Below are 20,387 nucleotides of genomic sequence, written 5' to 3' on the forward strand. Positions count from 1 at the left end.
ATCCAGAAGATCAAATACTATACATTCTGGAGTGTATTCAAACACTCTCACACCAGTGAATTTCACATTCACATCCAAGCCTGTCTGTAGCTTGTGTAAGATGGCCATGGCATCACTCATATTCTAGTAACAAAAAAAACAAAACAAAAAAAAAACACTAAGAATAAATAACTGGTCATGACTGTAGTTTACTCTAAAAATGATTACTTCAAAGGATTATTCAGATCTGCAGTGTACCTGATTTTATCTCTTGCAACTTTTTCTACTGCATGAAACAACTTCTTCACAGCTTTTCAAGAAAAAGAAAAAACACTGATACAAGTGAAGTATGCAGTCTTTGCCTCATTAACCCTTGAACTTTGCAAAACAAAAAGTACAGTTGTATAAAATTGTACCATAATAGTAGATGTCCTTCTCTTCACTGTTGCAGTATTCTTTACAATAGGGATCCCCTGCCAAGGGTAGCCCGATGTCCGGCCAGTATACCAAAGCCTTAAGGCTTTTATATATGTTGTACGTCACACGTATGCTCACCACTCAGGTGTACAGCATAAAGGTGATGTGATGCATGGACATACATACCTTAAAAATGAAAAACCCAGGAGGAACAACAGTCCAAGGAATTAGGAGAAAAGTACAGTTGTATACACTTACCATAAATGTAGATATTTGAGTGTAATCACTGTTGCAGTCATCACACTTGGGTTATCTGCCTACAGGTAACTCTCAGTCGGCCCGAACACCAGAGACTTAGTATTTCTGCTTCGGATGCTGTCATTCCAGGACTCACGTCAGGTCATCAGGGGTATAAAAGCAGGCAGGTAATGCCATTACATTAGATTTTCTTGCCCCAAATGTCAGGAGCCCCCCAAACTGGGAGCTAAGCTATGGTGGGGGAAAACACCACCAGTAAAAAGTAAATACCAATACTAATACCCCAGAAAAGGGTGAGTAATAGCCATAGAGAGAAGCGAGAGAGAGAGGGAGAAACCAGGGGGCTGGAGGGAGGGAAACCAGGACTGCAACAGTGAATACACTCGAACATCTACATTTATGGTAAGTGTACACAACTGTACTATGTTCTTCGTGTTTCACTACTACAGTCATCACACTTGGGTGGATTCCCAAAGCTGAAGAAGGGTGGCGGCAGTCAAGAAGAGTTAGGGCTGGCTAGTATGCCTTGCAGTACTGCTGTTGCAAAACCCGCCCTGGATTTGGAAAAGATAGGCAAGTGGTAATGCTCGGTGAAGGTGAGTACAGAATTCCAGGTAGCAGCTTCCAGGATGTCCCTGGTAGGGATTCCCCTGAGAAATGCTATAGAGGTACATGTTGCCCTAGTGGAATGTGTTCTGACCCCCTGAGGGTTGGTTTCCCATAGTGCTTGTAGCAGAAATGGATGCAGTGTGCTATCCATTTGGAAATTGTTTGTTTTGAAATGGCCTTGCCCTTTGCCCCTGTTGCTGACTAGCAACTGATCAGATTTTCTGAAGGGCTTAGCCCTATTGAGGTAGAATCTGAACTGTCTGTGCATGTTCAAGGAGTGGAGGATCCTTTCCCCTTTACTTCGAGGGTTAGGGAAGAAAGTTGGCAAATGGATGGATTGGTTGAAAGCCACGCTGGACACCACTTTAGGCATAAAGGAAGGATTAGTCCTGAGGGAAACCCTGTCAGCATGATAATGAAAGGTTCCATAGCCATAAGTGCTTGTAGCTCAGAGACCCTTCTAGCTGAAGTGATGGCCAGAAGCAGGGTAGTTTTCCAAAAGAGGAATTTTAACTCTGCTGATGCTGCAGGTTCAAAGGGGGGAAGCGTGAGCTTTTCCAGTACAAAGTTAAGGTCCCAAGCAGGGGTGGGTGCTCTCCTTGGTGGCCTTAAGTTGTTTGCCCCTCTCAGGAACTGTTTGATAAGGGAGTGCGAGAAGGGAGGTGGATCAGTGTTGTAATGAGCTGAAATGGCTGAGGCATGTGTCTTGATGGAGGAGAAGGACAGGCCTTTGTGGAGTAGATCTGCTAAGTAATCCAAGATTAGAGGCAGGGAGGGCAGAGTTGTGTCCTCTCCTTTAGACTGAATCTAGGAGCAGAACCTTTTCCACTTATCAACATAGGATTTTCTTGTACTGGGTCTTCTGGCTTCAAGAATGATGTCCAGCACCTGCTTGCTTAGGGTTGCTGGGGGAGAATTCAAGGAATAAGCCAGGCTGCAAGATTTAGAGTTTGCAGTTGCGGATGCAAAATCTGTCCCTCCTGCTGAGAGAGCAGGGTGGGGTTCTGGTGTAGGTGCCAGGGTGGCATTGGTGACATGCTGTGCAGGAGTGAGTACCAGTGCTGGCGTGGCCAGTCGGGGCAATCAGAATTGTCCTTGGTCTGTCCAGTCTTATCTTGAGTAATACTCTTGAGAGAAGGGGCAGAGGGGGGAAGGCATAGATTGAGAGACTGACCCACTGAAAATATAGGGCATCCACTTTCCAGGCCCTGTTGTGAGGATTCCAGGTGCAGAATTTGCTGAGCTGGTGGCTGTGGGGGGAGGCAAAGAGATGTACCTCTGGGGTTCCCCATTTCTGAGTCAGAAGGTTGAAGGTGCTGGGCTCCAATTGCCACTCATGTGGGTCTAGGAGATTCCTGCTTAAGTCATCTGCCAGTGAGTTTTGTTTGCCTGGCAGGAATTGAGCTTCCAGTTGGACTTGCATGTCCACGGCCATGTTCCACAGGGCCATGGCTAACCTGCAGAATGGGTAGGAGTGGGTCCTCCCTGCTTGCTGATGTACCACATAACCATGGTGTTGCCTGTCTTTATTAGCAGTTGTCCTGGAAGGAGTAGGGATCTGAAAGCTGTCAGGGCATTTTGCACAGCTAGCATCTCTTTTTGGTTGATGTGCAGATGAATTTGACTTGGGCTCCAGTGCCCTGAATGCATTTTCCTTCCATGTGTGCTCCCCAGGCATAGTTTGATGCATCTGTGGTTAGGGTCTGGGAGGTGTGGGGTTGAGTAAAGGGCAGTCCCTTGTTGTGGTTGCATGCTTCTGCCCACCAAAGGAACTTTGTCCTTAGACAGGGTATGATAGGAATGACTGTTTCCAGGTTCTGAGAATAGTGGCACCAAAGACTTTTTAAGTACTATTGAAGGTTCCTCATATGCAGTCTTGCATATGGAATTACCAGTATACATGAGGCCATGAACCCTAGGGCCTGCAGTATTTTTCTTGTGGATAGCTGGGTTCTAGTGGCCATTTGTTTGAAGTAGGCTGTCAGACAGACTTGTTTTTCTGAAGTGAGGAATGCCATCTGGGATGTTGTGTCTAAGCTTGCTCCCTGGAATACAATCTTTTGACTGGGTAGCAGTTTTGATTTCTTTTCGTTGATGGTGTACCCCAAGAAAGTGAGAAGGTTTTTCACAAATGTCAGGTGCTGCAACAGCAATTCCTGACTGTCCACCTGAATCAGGCAGCAGTCCAATTATGGGTAAATTTGGATATTTCTCTGCCTGCAGTATGCAATGGCTGGAGCCAGGCATTTTGTGAATACTCTGGGTGCAGTAGATAAGCCAAAGGAAAGTGCAGAGAACTGATAATGCATAGATCCTGCCCTGAAACATAGATACTTCCCGCATGACTCCTTTATGGGGATGTGCAGATAGGCTTCTTTTAAGTCTAGGGTGACTAACCAGGCATTCTTGGCTAGCATAGGAAGAAGCTGTTGCAGGGTAAGCATTTTGAATTTTGGTACCACCAGGAAGGTGTTGAGAATTGAAAGATCCAGGATTGGGTGCCAAGAGCCCTCTTTCCTGACTACCAGGAAGAGTCTGGAGTAGAATCCTTAACCCCTCTGTTCTACTGGAACCAGCTGAATAGCTCTGATATTGAGCAGGGAAAGTACTTGACTTTGAGCCTCTGCCCACTGGTTTGGAGGTAGGTCTGGAAACCCGTTTGGGGTTGGCAACCAGTGGAAATAAAATTTGTACCCCTGTGATACAATTTTGAGGAACCATCGGTCCTGTGTGATGGACATCCAGTTTCTTGCATGAACGGCAAGTTTTCCTCCTAGGGCCACAAGCAATTGGGCAGGGCTGGGGAGTGGAGTAAAGATGTCATTGTGAGTTTTTTTTCGTAAGGAGGTGGCTTACCACTCCCTGCTTTAGGGGTGGGGGCACTCCATTGCTTAGATCTCTGCATACCCTGAGACTGTAGCCTGGGTGGTCTGTTACCCCTGGGTCTGGTTTGAGAAGGCCTGGAGGGGGCTGGAAAGGACCAGTGCTTGGAAGGACAATGCCTACTGAATCTAGGGGGTTGCACTTGTAAGAATTCTTTCACAGTCTGCATAGACTTAGCTTTTTCTTCCAACTTTTTAAGAACCTCTTCTGCTTTAGTGCCAAAGGAGCGTCTAGTAACTTTGATTTGACATGGTCTGGCAAGGTCTGGTCCTTGAGTCGAACATATCTTCTCAGTACAGAGCCAGTGACTGCTGCCCGGCAAGATGCTTCTAGAGTGTCAGAGCCACACTGCAAAGTATGCTTGCTGACCTGGCTTGCAGAGTGCATAAGCTCCTGCAATTCTTTATTTTCTGCACAGTCTGTATAGGTTCCCACTTTTTGTTTAATAAGTTCCATAATATGTTGCTGGTATTTCAGCATGTGAAACAGAAATTCAATGCCCTAATGGCCAGAGTTGCAGAGGTATATACCTTCCTACCCCATCTGTCCAAAGCTCTGGAATCCCTGTCCGAAGGGGTGGGATTCTTGGCTGTAGTTGCCTTGATACCTTTAGGACCTGGGAAATGATCTCTGGGTCGGCAGTAGGATTCTTGAAAAGAAATTTGTGTGTGTCAGGTACTCATAGATTCATAGGTTCATAGGCAGGGACTAGGCTACCGGCCCAAGGGCCTACACAAGCCTAGCCAACAAGGTTCCCTGGCTTACGCCACCCAAGAAAGTTATTTTCCTGTGCCACTGATGAGCAGAGACACAGAAGTGATCCCTGGGGTGTATTTCCTATTTCCCATCCACTCATCAAGATTTTTCTTGAAGAGTGCTAATGAAGAACTTTGCTTGACATAGATGGGTAGCCTGTTCCAGAGTATGGGAAGTCTCTGGGATAGGAATCTATCCCTCCAGCATGTCCTGTTTATTGTGGTGACAAGGTTTAGGTCCCTAGAGCGTGTAGCTCAGAGGGATTGGAATTTCTTTATGTGTAGCATGTCCAACAGCTCTTGGTTTGACATAGCTTTATATGTTAGGCAGAGATCACCTCTGAGTAGGCAATATGCTACGGAGTAATGCTGGAGTTTTTTGAGACGGTCAGTGTAGGGCATTTGTTTGAGTCCAGTAATCTTCTTTGTGAGGTACTTCTGTGGCTTTTCCAGCTGCTGCAGATGTCTTGCGAGATACATTCCAAAAGGGGCGTTGTACTCTATAATGGGTCTAATGAGTGATGAGTAGAGGGTAACGATGACCTCTTTTTTCCTGGATGAGAACCCTTTTATGATGAGGTGTGCCATGTAGAAGGACTTCCTGACTACTGTGGTGATGTGACTATCAAAGGAGAGACTACTGTCCACCTGGGTCCCAAGGTCTCTTATCACGCATTCGGTGTTAAGTAGATTGCTGCCTATGTGGTAGTTCATGGGTACAGAGTTTTTACCAAAGGAGATGACACTGCACTTTTTGGCACTGAGCTTGAGGCCATGGCTCTGACACCAGGCATCTGTCTCAGAGAGGCCCTTCTGTAGGATGTTCACATCATTTGGGGACTTGACTATGGCTCCTAGTTTGCAGTCATCTGCGAACTTCATTAGCCAGAGGCCTTCTGTGTTAGCCTGTACTTCAGAGAAGTAGATACCAAACAGGAGCGGTCCCAGGACAGAACCCTGTGGTACTCCACTTGTCACTGGTTTGAGGTCAGATATGGAGTCTGCAACTTTTACAGTGTGGGTTCTGTCAGTGAGCCAGTTGGCAACCCATCTTGTGATGTAGGGATTTATGCCTAGTTTATTGAGTTTAGCTATAATTCCAGAATGGGGGATGGTGTTGAAAGCCTTGGCGAGGTCAAGATAGGCTGTGTGAACCACTTTACCCTCATCTACGGCTTTGGTGACTGCCTCAAAGAAGTCAATCAGGTTCAGGAGGCATGATCTGCCTTTCACAAAGCCGAAATGGGTGTGATCCAGAGTTTGGAGGTTACCAATGTCTTTGTTTATGAGTTCCATGATGATACGTTCCATGGCTTTGCAGACCAGGCTCATCAGGCTAATAGGTCTATAGTTCCCGGAATCAGTGGTGGCTCCCCCTTTGTGGAGTGGGATAACTGTTGCTGTGCACCATTCAGTGGGCACAAAGCCTGATGCAAGGTTATTATTGAACATGGTGCTTAAGTGGGGAGCCAGTTCATTTTGAAGTTCGTGTAAAACGCAGCCTGGGATGTTGTTCAGTCCCATGGATACTGTGTTTTTGGCTTTAGAGAGTGCAGCTTTCACCTGCGTAGTTGTGATTACAGGGACTCTGCATTCTTCCTGTATAGATATGGGCCCTTTAGGGGGTGAGGGAGAAGTAAAGTTAGCACTGAACCTATCTGCCAGGATGTTGGCAATATCAGTTGGTTCTGTAATTTTCATGCCTTTGTGCTGTAACTCAGAGCAGATCTAGGTGTTGCCATTGAGATTCTTGACATAGCTATAGAATGTTTTGTGGTTGTTCTTGGAATTAGTGGCAATTTTATTTTCGTAACTAGCTTTGGAGGATCTTATAAGGGATCTCAGCTTCTTACTGAGGCTGACCAGGGAGCTCCTCCACTCATGGGATTTTACTCTCTTTTGCAACAGTTTATTCCTTCTGTTGTACAGTTTGTTTATGGCAGGGGACCACCAGATTGGCTTCCTTTTTTTGGAGGATAGCGTCTTGGTTCTGTTTGGGATAGCACAATCCATGCACTCATGTAGGTGCTTATAGAGCGCATCTGTGTAGGATTCAGCAGTTGTAACTGTATTGTCCATCTGCATGGGTGTCATGAAGTTCACTACTTCTGTCTTAAGAAGCATGAAGTTGGCTTTGGAGAAATTTCTTACTGTGGTTTCCTTAATGGGAGGTGGGGGTGGGATGTGGATATCAAGGGTGATTTGCTTATGGTCGGATCGGACCAATGAGGAGTTGACTTCAGGTGTGGAACACCGGTCACTCATGTTGGTAATGACTAGGTCTAGGATATTGTTGCCTCTGGTGGGGATGTGGATAAGTTGATCTAGGGCATTAGAGTTTATGAATTCCAGAAAGCGTTGCACTAAGGAGTTAGTACATGAGTAGTTTTCCCAGTTAATGGTAGGGTAGTTGAAGTCGCCCATTATTAGGGTGTTTGGTTGAACCCTAATATTTTCCAGTACATCAAGAAAAGAGGAGTGGGAGTCCTGGGGCATGGTGGGGGATCTGTAGCAAGCTACAATTTGGATTGCAGTTTTGCCAAGAGTTAGTTGCACTTGGATAACCTCAGATGCATTATGCTGAGCAACTAGCCTGGAAGTGTGGAAATCCTTAATGAATATGGACACACCCCCACCTTTGGTGTTTCGGTCCAGGTTAGATGGCCGAAAAGTGTGGTATGAGTTATAGCCTGGTAGTGCAGTGGTGCTCTCTGGAGCCTTGAACCAGGTCTCAGTCACTGCACAGATATCAATGTTCTCCATTTTAAGGAGTGCCTCGAGTGAGTGCATTTTGAAATTTAGACTTCTAGCATTGAGTAGCATTACCCTCAGTTTTTGCTTGCCTGTTCCTGTTATGGTGGTGAATTTGTTACTTGAATCCTGCCTAAAAAAGGCACTATAGGGGCAGCAAGAGCCTTAGCCAGTATCCGGAATCCTTGGGGCGACAGGTGCAGGCCATCTGTGGCAAAGCATTGTGGTCTGTCGACCATGTCATCCCAAGCAAACAGATACTGGATCCCCTTTGAATGACACCAGAATCTTAGCCAATTGTTGAAATCAATCATTTTGTCCTTGTACTGCGGTATCATTCTGGGCGATGGCAGAATGCTATTCAGGGCTAAGGTCATACCTGCCTGGGCTACAAGATCGCAGAGCTCTTCCATGTCTCTTTTCATGTAGTCCAGGGAGATACGTCTCAGGTCATTCACACCAACATGGACAATGACAGAGTCATATTTGTACTTGTTGTGGAGTGACCTGAGTGCGTGGGTTATGTGGTGGATCCTGGCACCCGACAGGCAGCTGACAGTAACCTTCTCCTTGTTTAGCCTGATGAGTGGGACATCAGTATGCCTGACTATAGCGTCACCTATGACTAGTGTGTTGGGTATGTTGTTTTGCCTTATTGGCTGTGTTTGAGTGGCACACTGAATCTGTGGGCTATGTGTCATTTGGGTTGTGTTGGGGGATGGAGGTTGCTTGTGTTTCTGCTTTGGCGGTCTCTGTTGCTTAGGCAGATTATTAATGAGAGCCTCCACGAATGTTTTTGAGTTTCTATGTATGGATTTTGGTGGTGTAGACGTAGTGAGACTATGTGATGAGTGTGGTGTGGTGCAAATGTTTACCTTCTCCTCATGGCTGTCAGGTTCAGTCTTGGTTGGTGAGAGCATTACCTCCAGTTTGGCTAGATAAGTGCATCTCTCACAGATTGTAGTGTTGGGTGGTAGGAGGAGAGGGTTGTGTGTGTACATGAGGCAATTTCCACATTGCCTAATGTTGCCCAGATTCATCAGATAGACACTGGGAGCTGACCCTTGGACATGCCTGAATAAAAAACTATTTTCCTCTAGATAAGTGAGGAAAGTGAGTACAAGAGCTGTTTTTCTCAACGCCAGTGAGAAAAGTAAGTACAAAAACTGTTTTCCTTTAGGTAATGAGTGCTATAGTAATTAGTAGCGTATTTAGTGCTTACAAGTTCTGAACAAGTGCTGAGCATGAACAAGCAAATTTAAATGCTAAAACTAAGAATCTGTATCTGCACTAGACGAGTTACAGGACAGAAACAAGTGCAAATGCAGGCTTTCAAATCAGAAAGTTGAGAGAGATGGAAGATTGCCCAAACGGCTAATAATTACAAATTCAGGGCCAGAACCACTCCTTATGTGGTAGACAGGTTACCTAATGCTTACCACTCCCACTGATAAGCTAGAAGGCTTCCCTCCAACACAGAAAGGCTTGGGGGGCTGAGAAGCTTACAAACAGTCCTGAATACAGCCAATCTGTATCTGGAACACTAGTTACAGGAAAGGTAGGAAACAGGCTTACATTTTTTTTTTTTTTTTTTACAGAAAAGTAGCAAAAACAGTAGTAAAAACAATGACTCCTTTATGGGAGTCCTGTCTGGTTTCCTAGGGGCAGGACGTAAAGTGTCAGGAGTAAGACTGGATTCCATAAAAACATCATCAACAACATCCAGGACAGGGGGTATTGCTAAATACCTGTGCTGAGGGAACTTTAGGAATTCTTCGGAGTCTCTTTCTGGACTGAGGATAGTCTTGGCATTCTCAGTGGAAATGCTCTCTTAATGTATGCAAGGTTTCACCAAAAGAAAAATCCTCTGGTGGGGAGGCAGAGGGAATAGATTCCTCTGCATCTGAATCCTCATAGGCAGATAAGGGCATGTCTTCATAATCAGAGACCTCAAAGTCATCAGACTCCTGGTCTGTAGAAGCTGTAGGGGACTGGTCTCTTTTTCTCTTAGCAGGGGAAGGCTGACTTCCCCTAATCAGCGTAATAAGGTCTTCTGCCATTCTAAGCATTTGTCTTTGTGGCATTGGAGCAGATGCATGCGCATTGGTCATCGGTTTTCTAGGCATAGTGGGCACTCTGGGCCTAAGAAACTCGGTAGTTTTAGATAAAAAAGAAGTCGTTGGTTTGAGTCGAACATTGGTTGAGCGATGAATTGCCTCAGAAGCCGGTGCCTGCACAGCGGCTTCGGACCCATCCAAGGTAGAGACATCCACAGGTTCCATAGTCGAAGAAGAGTCTCACGGCATACCGGACTCTGAATGGGTCTCAGTAGAGGCCTACGAATCCACAGAAGCGGGCATCAGGGGCTGCAAAAGCGCCTCACTGAGTACCGGCGGACTGGTGACTAGCTTAACGGAAGTGTCGTTGGCAGTTTTGGACCTATGCAGCCTGTCTCTGTCTTTAACCTTACTTTTTTTGGAATATTGGTAGTCGGATGGCTTATTGAAGCCATTTCGGAATACGGAGATCGAGAGCGAAAAAATTTAGTGACAAAGAGAGACTGACGACGAATGGTTCGGGCGTTAAACAAGGCACAAAACTGACAGCGAGGTACATCGTGGTCTGGACCTAAACAAGTGATGCAGTAAGAATGAAAATCTCTGTGAGGTATTTGCTTTCCACAGGCAAGACAATTGTTAACTTTTTCTGACATCAGTTAGAGTAAGAAAAAAGGATCCCCAATGGGGTACTTAGCTTTAGAGGACTTCAGGATTATTCAAATCATAAACAAAAATTCAGGTAGCAGACGACTGCCACTTGCGAACTGCTTCTGCTTTGGGCTCCTCGGCAAGAAAGACTGATGTAATGGTGTCGGCTGCCTGTTTTTATACCCCTGACGACCTGACGTCAGTCCTGGAGTGACAGCATCTGACGCAGAAATATTAAGTCTCTAGTATTCGGGCCAACTGAGGGCACCTGCAGGCAAATAACCCAAGTGTGATGACTGCAACAGTGAAACACGAAGAACATCATGTGCATCTAGAACAAGAAAAAAAAAAGAACAGAGTGGAAGGGGGAGGAGGGAGTGAGCGAATGCTGCAACAGTGAAGAGAAGGACATCTACTGTTATAGTAAGATTTTACACAACTGTACTATGTCCTTCCATATCATTACTGCAGTATTCTTTACTAAAGGGAGAGTACAAAACCTCAATGGGAACAGACCTTGTTAGGAGGAAGGCCCAGCAGAGGCCTCAAGAAACCCATGCAGGATAGCTTTGGCAAAGCCACCTCTTGCTCTGGAAACATCATCCAGTTTGTAATGCTTAGTTAAAGTATGGAAAGAGGTTCAAGTGACAGCCTCAAGGATGGAACTGGTATCAAACCCTTTGAAAAAGCACCAGAGGAAGCCACAGCTCTGGCAGAATTAGTGCTTACAAAGGCAGAAAGGCATTTACCATAAAAGGAGTAACAAAAAGAAATGGTCTTAGAGATCCAGGAGGATATGATTTGGTTAGAAATAGCCAAGCTCAGTGATCTGGGAAGAAAGGAAACAAAAAGTTGCTCAGATTTGCGAATGGCCTTTGTCTTATCTAAATAATACCTGAGCTTTCTATGTAAATCCAAGTTGTGAAGAAGCTTTTCACTATCAGACTGAGGAGAAGGAAAAAAGGAGGGAAAATTAATAGACTGATTAAGAGACCACCTTGGGCATAAAAGAAGAATTAGAACAAAGAGACATCTTATCCCTATGAAAAACTAAAAAAGGAGGAACAGCCATAACAGCCTGGAGTTCAGATATTCTCTTAGCTAGGTAAGGGCCAAAAGAAGAACAGTCTTCCATGTACAATGTTGTAAAGAAACTGAAGCTGCAGGCTCAAAAAGAGCCTGAGTTAATTTTTCAAATACAAAATTTAGGTCCCAGAAAGGTGGAATAAGCTTTCTGGGAAGCCTAATATGAAGGATGCATTTAAGAAATTGTTTGACCTCAAACCTAGAGGTCAGAGGAAGAGTTAATGGCAGAAAAGCAGAAATAGCTAAAAGGTGAGTTTTAACAGAGGAATATGTAAACCCAGCATGGAGTAATTCACACAAATAAGACAGAACCAGACGGCTTCTCACAGAAAGTGGATCCTGGTTATTACCAAGGCACCAGACAAAAAATCTCTTCCATTTGGACACATAGGATTTCCTGGTAGTGGGTTTCCTGGCTTCCTGCAGAACCCTAAGTACATCCTCAGAGAATAAGGTGCTTAAAAGGGGATCAAAATGCTATCACCCACAATGTCAGCTGAAGAGTGGACAAGTGAGAGGGATTAAAGATCCGTTGTTTTGTGTGAGTAGGACCATCCTGTGAGGTAACCTGTGGTGATCACCCCTTGCTAGGTATAAAAGAAGGGGGAAACCAATGCTGACTGGCCCAAAAGGGAGTCACCAAGATTTTGGGGGAATCCTGCTCTACCTTGAGCAGAACCCTCAGAAACAGAGGAAGGGGAGGGAAGGCATAGAGAAACATCTCCTTCCAAGAAAAGGATAGGGCATCCACTTTGCAAGCCAGAAGACGTGGGACTCTGGTACAGAGGAAGTTGTTTGTTCAAAGGGGAGGCAAAAATAAATACCTGAGGAGTACCCCATCAATGGGCAATGTCCAGAAACACACATCTGTGAAGCATCCATTTGTGAGCATATATACTGGACCTGCTCAAAGAGTCTGCTACTATACTTTGCACTTTAGGAATGTATACAGCCTGAAGAGTCACTTGATACTGGACAGGTAGATCCCAAACTTGAACAGCCAGTCTACAAAGAAGGTAGGACAGTGTCCCCCGTTGCTTGTTGATATACCATATTACTGTGGTATTGTCTGTGAAGATTTTGAGAGGTCCTGAAAAAAACATGGAGTGAAAGGTCTGAAGGGCAAAAATGTGAGCTCTCATCCCATTAGGTTTATGTAGTTTGACCTCTGATGAGGAGGCCAGAAAACCTGGACTTTAAGGAAACTGAAAGAGGCTCCCCACCCCATGTCTGAGGTATCTCAGAAAGGTTTCTGAGAGGGGAATGGGGACTAAAAAGGATGTCCTGATTTAAAAATCCACCACTGAAGCTTGAGTTTCAGACATGGAAGAAGAGGGACTAGAAAGTCTAGTGGATGACCGCGTTGGAGCTATACTAACTTTAGGAACCACTGTAGTTTTCAAATATGAAGTCTGGCTAGAAGTAGCATAGGAATGGTTGAAGCCATGAATCCTAAAACCATGAGAAATTCCCTTGCTGTAACTGAAATCAGAGGAAGAAAGGACTGAAAAAAGTTGATTAGAAAAAAAGATTTGGGTGGAAGCAAGGATGCCAGCACAGGGATGGTCTGGAGCCTGCAACAGAGAAATAATGATACTTAGAAGGAACCAAGACATACTCCTGGAAGTTTATTGTAAACCCCATGCTTTGTAAGAGACAAACAGTATACTGGAGTTACTGAAGCAAGACTTCTGGGAGAGGAAGCCTGAATGAGCAGGTTATCCAGATAAGAAAAAATTTGAATCCCATTCATCCCACCAAAGACAATCACAGGAGCAAGGTATTTGGTGAATACCTTTGGGGCAGTAGAAAACCCAAAGGGCAAAGCAGGGAACTGAAAATGCAAGGAAGAAACAGATAAACACAACAACGTCTTGAAAAGGGAATGAACTAGGATGTAACGATGAGCATCCTAGAGACCAAGAAAGCCTGGGGAAGAAGAGAAAACAAGGTTTGAAGGGATAACATCCAAAAGGAAGGGATCTTCTGAATGATATTGAGCTGAGAAAGGTATAGAATGGGTCTCCAGGTGCCTTCCTTGCTTCCTGGGAACCAGAAACATTCTGGAATAAATCCCTTCCCCTCCTGAGAAGGGGGCACAGCTTGAATGGTGCCTTGTGCTGAAAGGCCCTGAAGCAGATCTGGGAAGAAAGGAAGCTATTCCTGAGGAGGTTGAGGGATGCCCAGAAAAGGAGGTAAGGGATTTTCATACCATGAAGTATCCCTGACAGATGATGGACAGAACCCAAAAGAATTGAGTTACCCTTAAACAACTGTGAAGGGACAGGCAAAGACGAAGGGATAAAGGAAGCTGACTCAAGAAAAGAAGCAAAACAGTCAGACAGAACCTGGTTTTTCTTGAAAAAGTGACTTCTCAGAAGTAGGAATCTGAGTAGACTTAGCAGGAGGAACCCAACTAGAACCCTTGCTGCCTTTGGGAGGAGGGTGAGGCTGTCTGCGAACAAAGGCAGACTTGGCTGGATAATTTCTCTGGAACTTAGGGATATGGGAGACAAAAATAAGCTTCAATTCTTGCAAGGCTTTATCTTTATCCTGAAGTGACTTAAAAAGCTCAGCAGCAGCAGAACCAAACAGGTTCTTATTGTCAAGAGGAGCATCCAACAATTTAGCCTTAATATCATCAGGCAAAAGCTGGACATGAAGCCAAGAGTAACGTCTCACAATAGAACCAAAGGCAGCAGCTGTAGACGAGGCATCGACTGCATCATCACAACATTTAATAGAATGATGGGCTACCTGAGAAGTAGATCCCAGTAAAGAGAGGGACAAGGTCTTCCCTTCTGAATCAGGGAGGTCAGAGATAGCCTGGGAAGCTTGAGAAATAAGGGTTAAAACATACCTGGTCATGTGGGTCTTGTAATTACTAGCCCAAAAGGGCAAGACGGCAGCAGTATATACATTTTGCCTAGTTGTTCCATATCTCTACGGTCCTTGTTTGAAGGAAGTAGTTTAGTAGAAAACAAAAGTTTAGAAGGTTTGTCACAAGAGACAGTCACTATAGAAGGGTCATCAGAAAGCCATTTGTAGAGGAACTTACAATCATCAGGCACCTTGTAAAATCTATCAGGTTTCTTGGGGGCTGGAGTTTGAGAATTCAGGGCCACAAAGGCTACTAAAAAGGTATCTAAAAGGGCAGCCAAGACTGAAGGTACAGCAGAAGGCTTAGAGGGCTCCATCTGGAGGAGCTCCTAATACCTCTTTTGAATGTCAGAAACCTGAGAACAGTCCCATTTAAAAACTTCCATCATACGAAAAATAGTATCATCAAAGGGAAGTTCTTCCAAGGAAGAATATGGGCTAATAGAAACTTCTTCCTCAGAGCCATAATCCAGGGGATAAGGGATCTGAAAGGAATATGCCAAAGATTCTTTCCCAGAATCCAAATCCTCTTCAGAGAAGGCCTGCTCTCTAGGCCTTTTGAGTGGGGTAAATTACCAACAGGGGGCAGGTACAGAAACATCTTGAGGAGGCTTTAAGGCCACTAATGCATTAAACAAACCCGAGCAAAATCCTACCATTCATGCTGAGAATCTTTAGCAGTAGGGAAAACATGCTTGTTTTTTTTTTTTTTGGCTTTTTCATTTGAAGGATGTCTGCCTAAAAGCCCTAGGAGGTTCAGACCTTTACCTACACTCAACCAACATAGTAGGAATTTCCTCCCAAACACGTATCTATGGTATCCCCCTTGATCCCTCTGAAATAATCAGCCAAGTTTCCCCCTCAGCGTCCAGAGCAGACATTTGCAGAGTCTCTGAGGACGTGTGAGTAGTCATATCCATGCTAGCCCCCAACAAGATCGGGGCAGAGGAATCCAACACAACAACTGGGCAATCCTCTAGGCTTTCATCAGCCTCGAGAGAGAAGTCTGGTAGAGGTAGGGTGGAATCAGACCTGAGTTTCTTGGTGAGTGGCTGACCTTTGGGATGCAAAGATTCCGCCATAGCATCCTGCACTAACAACTTAAGATGTTGGATCTCCAGGTAAATGGACAAAGAGGAGAGATGACTACCTAGGGTCTTGGGGACAAACGCTTGTCAGATAGAACACTGTGTATGGTTGTGAGACACCCCCAAACAGAAGAAACACTACTCATGAAGATCCTCAGGGGAATCTGTCTCCCTCACTGACATTTTCCCTTTATGGATGACAAGTAAACTCACAAAAATTAAAAGATAAGAAGAAACCCTAACAAAGCATTTATCTTAAACATGGCTCAGAAACTAGTACAGAAGAAGAAGCGTTCAGACTCACAATTGATGTTCGGAATGGCGGCAAGAATTTCTGGGGTATGTATGAACATATATCACCTTATGCCCTGCTCCTTGAGCAGGGAGCATGTGTGATGTACGATGTCTGTATAATCCTAAAGTTTTAGTGTACTGGCTGAATATTGGGCTACCCTTGGCAGGGAATCTCTTTCGATAAAGAATACTGCAACAGTGATATGAAAGGACATCAGGTTTTACTAAAGTCACTATTTCTTAGGTGAAACCTTTCTGTTATTGTTCAGTCATCATAGCCCCACACTTCTGGATGATGCAAACAACTTAATTTATTGGGGGGAGAACATATGTCATAGATGACATATCAAAATCAAAATTCTATGCAAGTTAATTAAGCATAGATTGAAGACGGACTTATAACGGTTCCAGTCCCCTGACTGTTGTCCAAAAACATAAGTGAAACCTTCTGTCCCTATAGGTTTTGTGACTGTTAGGCTTCAGTAAGAAGACATTGTTTGGACTACCTTAGAAGAGAAGGAAGGGATACTGGCCTCTTCAGAAGCATGAGAAGCCATGTAACTAATCTGTGGGAATATAATTTGTTGCTGGATCTTAGTGGTCTGGTGGTGCGATAGGGTTGGAGTATTTTCTGGAGGGACGAGACATTTAGTGGATGGTTTACTAGTTTGTGGGCGAGTAATAGTTGATACCATTGAAGGAGGTGAGGGAGTTCAAGCCAGCCCAGTTCAGCAAGTGAGAGACAGTGGTGACTACGGTAGGATGCCCCTGTGGCGAATTTCGCGATTTTGTTTTAGCAGGTCTCTAGTTTGTTTAGATCGCATTGCCTTAGGTTGGTATATATTGGAGAGGCATAAAGTACGGTGCAGATAAGGTGGGAATTTGCTACTGAAATCTTTGCTGCTTTGGTGAGAAGTTGCTTATTTCTGTATAATGCTCCTAGTTTTTTGTGGACTTTTTTTATGGTCATGGATATGTGAATGTCAAATTTTAGTTTATTGTCTATTTCCACTCCTAGCAATTTGGTGTGTTCAGTTGGGTATATAGTGGTGTTGTCTTCTGCTGTTATGTTAAAGTGAGAGTTGTTTTGAGTATGTTTGTTGGGTTGGAAGATGAGTAGTTTAGTTTTGTTTGGGTTGAGTATTAATTGGGAATCGGATAACCAAGTTTCAACAGAGGAAAAGGCTTCCTGTGTGACTTTTGCAGTTTGGGCAGGGACTGGGCTGAGCAGATGATGGTTGAGTCATCTGCGTATTGTATGAGTGTGCCATGCTTGGTGGCAAAGGCTAGATTATTGGTGAAAACAGAGAAGAGTAGGGGTCCAAGGATGGATCCTTGGGGAACCCCCTATGGAGACAGGTAGTTGGGGAGATATGTAATTCTGCCATACAACGGATTATTCCGAAACACATACACACAAGCACACCTAAAAAACATCAATACACACACATACACTTATAATCCTACAACTAACCCTACACTAAACTATACATACACTACTATCTATCCACTTACCTTAACCCATACCCTAACCCTAAGGTCCGTCACTATCGCACACTCACCTAACCCGCGCCCTAACCCTAACTCACTTAACCCACCCCTAAACCTAATTCACCTAACCCACACCCTAACTCTAACTCACCTAACCTGCACCCTAACCCTAACTCACCTAACCCACGCCCTAATCCTAACAACCACACAATCGCACACTTACCTGAACCCGACCCATAAATCTCCACCACAGCATTGAAAATAGCGAAGCCACAGAACCGGCCAACAGAATTCTTTCCCTAAGAAAGAATTCGGTGTTCTGCAGCTTCGCTATTTTTAGCGTTCGATTAAAACGGGTCGATATTAGAACATTCGAAGTTTTAAAAATTCAATGTTCTGATATAGACCCATGACACACATGTGGTGATTGCTTTTCATAGGTTCATAAATTCATAGGAGATTATTAGGCTAAAGTCTTGACAGCCCTTACAAGCTCAGCCAGTATAACCCAATTTTACTCAATATGTGGCCCCCAGGGGCAAGAAGATGGCATAGGTATATCGCTGGAGTATTTTACAGACTGCCCCTTTCCATTCCCCATCCAGTGATCTAAACTAGATTTGAAGAGGGCTAAGGAAGGGCTCTGTTTAACATGAAAAGGAAGCCTGTTCTAAAGAAGGGGTAATCTCTGTCTTTCCAGCATGTTTTGTTTGAGTCACTGACTAGGTTTAGATCCCTAGATTGGGTGACCCTCATGATGTTTGTCTTGTGGATGTCCAACTAAACAAGTGCTTTCACCAGATAATGGCTTTGAAATTAATTTGTGCAAAACCCAAGTCACTTCATCATAAAAGGTGGTTTCATTTATTGTTAAAGAACATATAACAGACTTAGCGCCTTTGTCCCTCAAAAACTAGGAACTTCTTCAGAGTTAAAAAATACAAATCAGGTGATCTTGTCATACTGCATGACATCATTTACTTAATTTCCTTGTACTAATCAATCAATATAAAATAAATCAATCAAACTTACATATTACTAGAAATTCATCTATTTTAAGTTAAGTCTATTATATGTTTTTTAACAATAAATGAAACCAGCTTTTATGATGAAGTGACTTGGATTTTCTGCAGATGAATTACAAATCCATTATCTGGTGAAAGCATTTGTTTAGTTGGAGTTTGTGCTGGTCACTTTATTAGTTCTGGTGACTTGCGGATGTGTAGCAGCTTCATCAGTACTGGATTTGTGAGTGCCTTGTAGGTCAGGCATAGGTCACCCCTTAATAGTCCGTAGGAGACAGAATAAAGGCATACAGCTTTTAATCTATCTGGATAGGACAGGTTGCCAACACCCTGTATTTTCTTTGTGAGGAACCTCTGGGGTTGCTCCAAGTACATGCCAAATGGCACACTGTACTGGATTATTGGTCTAATAAGGACTGAGTACAGTGGGAATATAACTACCTTGGAGCTGGATGCCATACCTTTACTTATCAGCTGCGCCAGATAAAATTACTTCCTCACTACTGTGAACACACGAGAGTAAAAATTTAGGCAACTATCTGTGTACCCACATCTCTTATCTCTGACTCTACTCTTAGGGATGTGCTATTAATGTTGTAATTTGCAGGGGTCATTGGCTTCCCAAAGGGTATGATTTGCATTTTTTCACATTTAGTTTTAAGCCATGGCATTGGCACCAATCATTTGTTTGACTTAGACCCTTTTGAAGGGTATCCAACCAGCTCGTAGTCATCTGCAAGCTTTGTCATCCAGAGGCCTGCCAGATTAGTTTTGACTTCAGAGAAGTATATTCCGAACAGGAGTTGTTCCAGCACTAAGCCCTATGAAACACCACTAGTAACTGGCCTCTTGCTGGATCTGGATTCACCCACTTTAACCACATTTGTCCTGTCCATAACCCAACTGGCTATCCATCTGGTGATGTAGGCATTTATACCCAGTTTTGTGAGTTTATTTATAACACCTGAGTGTGGGATTGTGTCAAATACTTTGGCAAGGTCAATGCAGACGGTATGCACTGTTTTACCCTCATCCACGGCCCTAGTGACTTTTTCAAAAAATTCAAACAGATTTAGTAAGCATGACCTGTCCTTAACAAAGCCAAACTGGATTGGGTCCAGTGTTTGGAGGTTTCCTATGCCATTATTTATCAGGGCCATGATTATTATTTTCATTGTCTTACAGATAAGACTAGTCAAATGTAGGGGTCTGTAATTACCCAGGCCAGTTGATGGTCCCAAATGTGCAAAGAGATGATTGTTGCTGTCCTCCACTCTTTTGGGACAAAGTCACTATGGAGGTTGTGGTTAAACAGAGATCCCATGGGCTTGACAGTTCCTGATTCAAGCTGTTTAACAGGCAACCTGGTATACTGTTGGGTCCCACTGAAGCCATGTTTTTAGCATTAGAGAACATAGTGGTGACCTATTCTTTAGTGATAATTGGCAGTGAAGTAGTGGAGGGCATTTCTTGGGGAAGAACTGGGGATGATGTGGAGGTGAAATATGAGCTGAATTTATCAGCCAGCATATTTGCTGTATTTTCTGGTTAAGTATAGGTGATGCCGTCTACAACTAATTCTGCACATTGTTGGGTGTTGCCCTTAAGATTGTGGATGTAACTGAAAAATGCCTTATGGTTATCCTTAACTTTGGAGATTAATTTTGCCTCAAACTCTGCTTTTAGAGTCTTGAAGAGTTCCCTGCTTCACCTGTTTAGACTAATGAGGGACTATTTGTTCTGTTGGGCACAGTCCCTCTTACTTTTCAAAAGGAATTTGTTCTTTTGTTGTACAACCTATTAATAACAGGGGTCCACCAGGGTGGCTTGTTTTTGTTGCTTGACCTGGGCTTATTTCAGTCCAGTATGCTGTTTCTATGCAGTTGTTTATATGGTCATACAGGGCTTTTGTATATACTCTGCCCAGACTTCTGTATTTTCTGGTGCTTGGAAACTAGCTATGCTGTCACTTAATAGGAAGTAATTTGCCTTAGAAAAGTTCTTAAAGTCTTTGGAGTTAGGTGGGACGTCTAATTTTACCTTTATTTCAATGGAGAGTGCTTTGTGATCTGATCTTACCAGTGAAGACATCACACTTGGCTGGTGCAGCACTCACCCATATCTGTGACTATCAGATCTAAGGTATTTGTACCCCTAGTGGAG

The 20,387-nt window shown here is 44.0% G+C and overlaps 1 protein-coding gene across 1 annotated transcript in view; it reads right to left on the bottom strand.

Moving 5' to 3' along the window:
- The window catches only part of MINDY2 (MINDY lysine 48 deubiquitinase 2), a gene marked incomplete in the record, with an annotated part of 1,894,024 nt that overhangs the window by 1,060,030 nt on the left and 813,607 nt on the right, over positions 1 to 20,387 (bottom strand). The window contains 1 exon segment of the mRNA XM_044078895.1: positions 1 to 123. Within this exon segment, the coding sequence (XP_043934830.1) occupies positions 1 to 123 (123 nt within the window).

Source organism: Protopterus annectens, chromosome 7.part1 (genome assembly GCF_019279795.1).
Source record: "Protopterus annectens isolate FY-2018-M chromosome 7.part1, PAN1.0, whole genome shotgun sequence".
NCBI classification, from domain to species: domain Eukaryota; kingdom Metazoa; phylum Chordata; order Ceratodontiformes; family Protopteridae; genus Protopterus; species Protopterus annectens.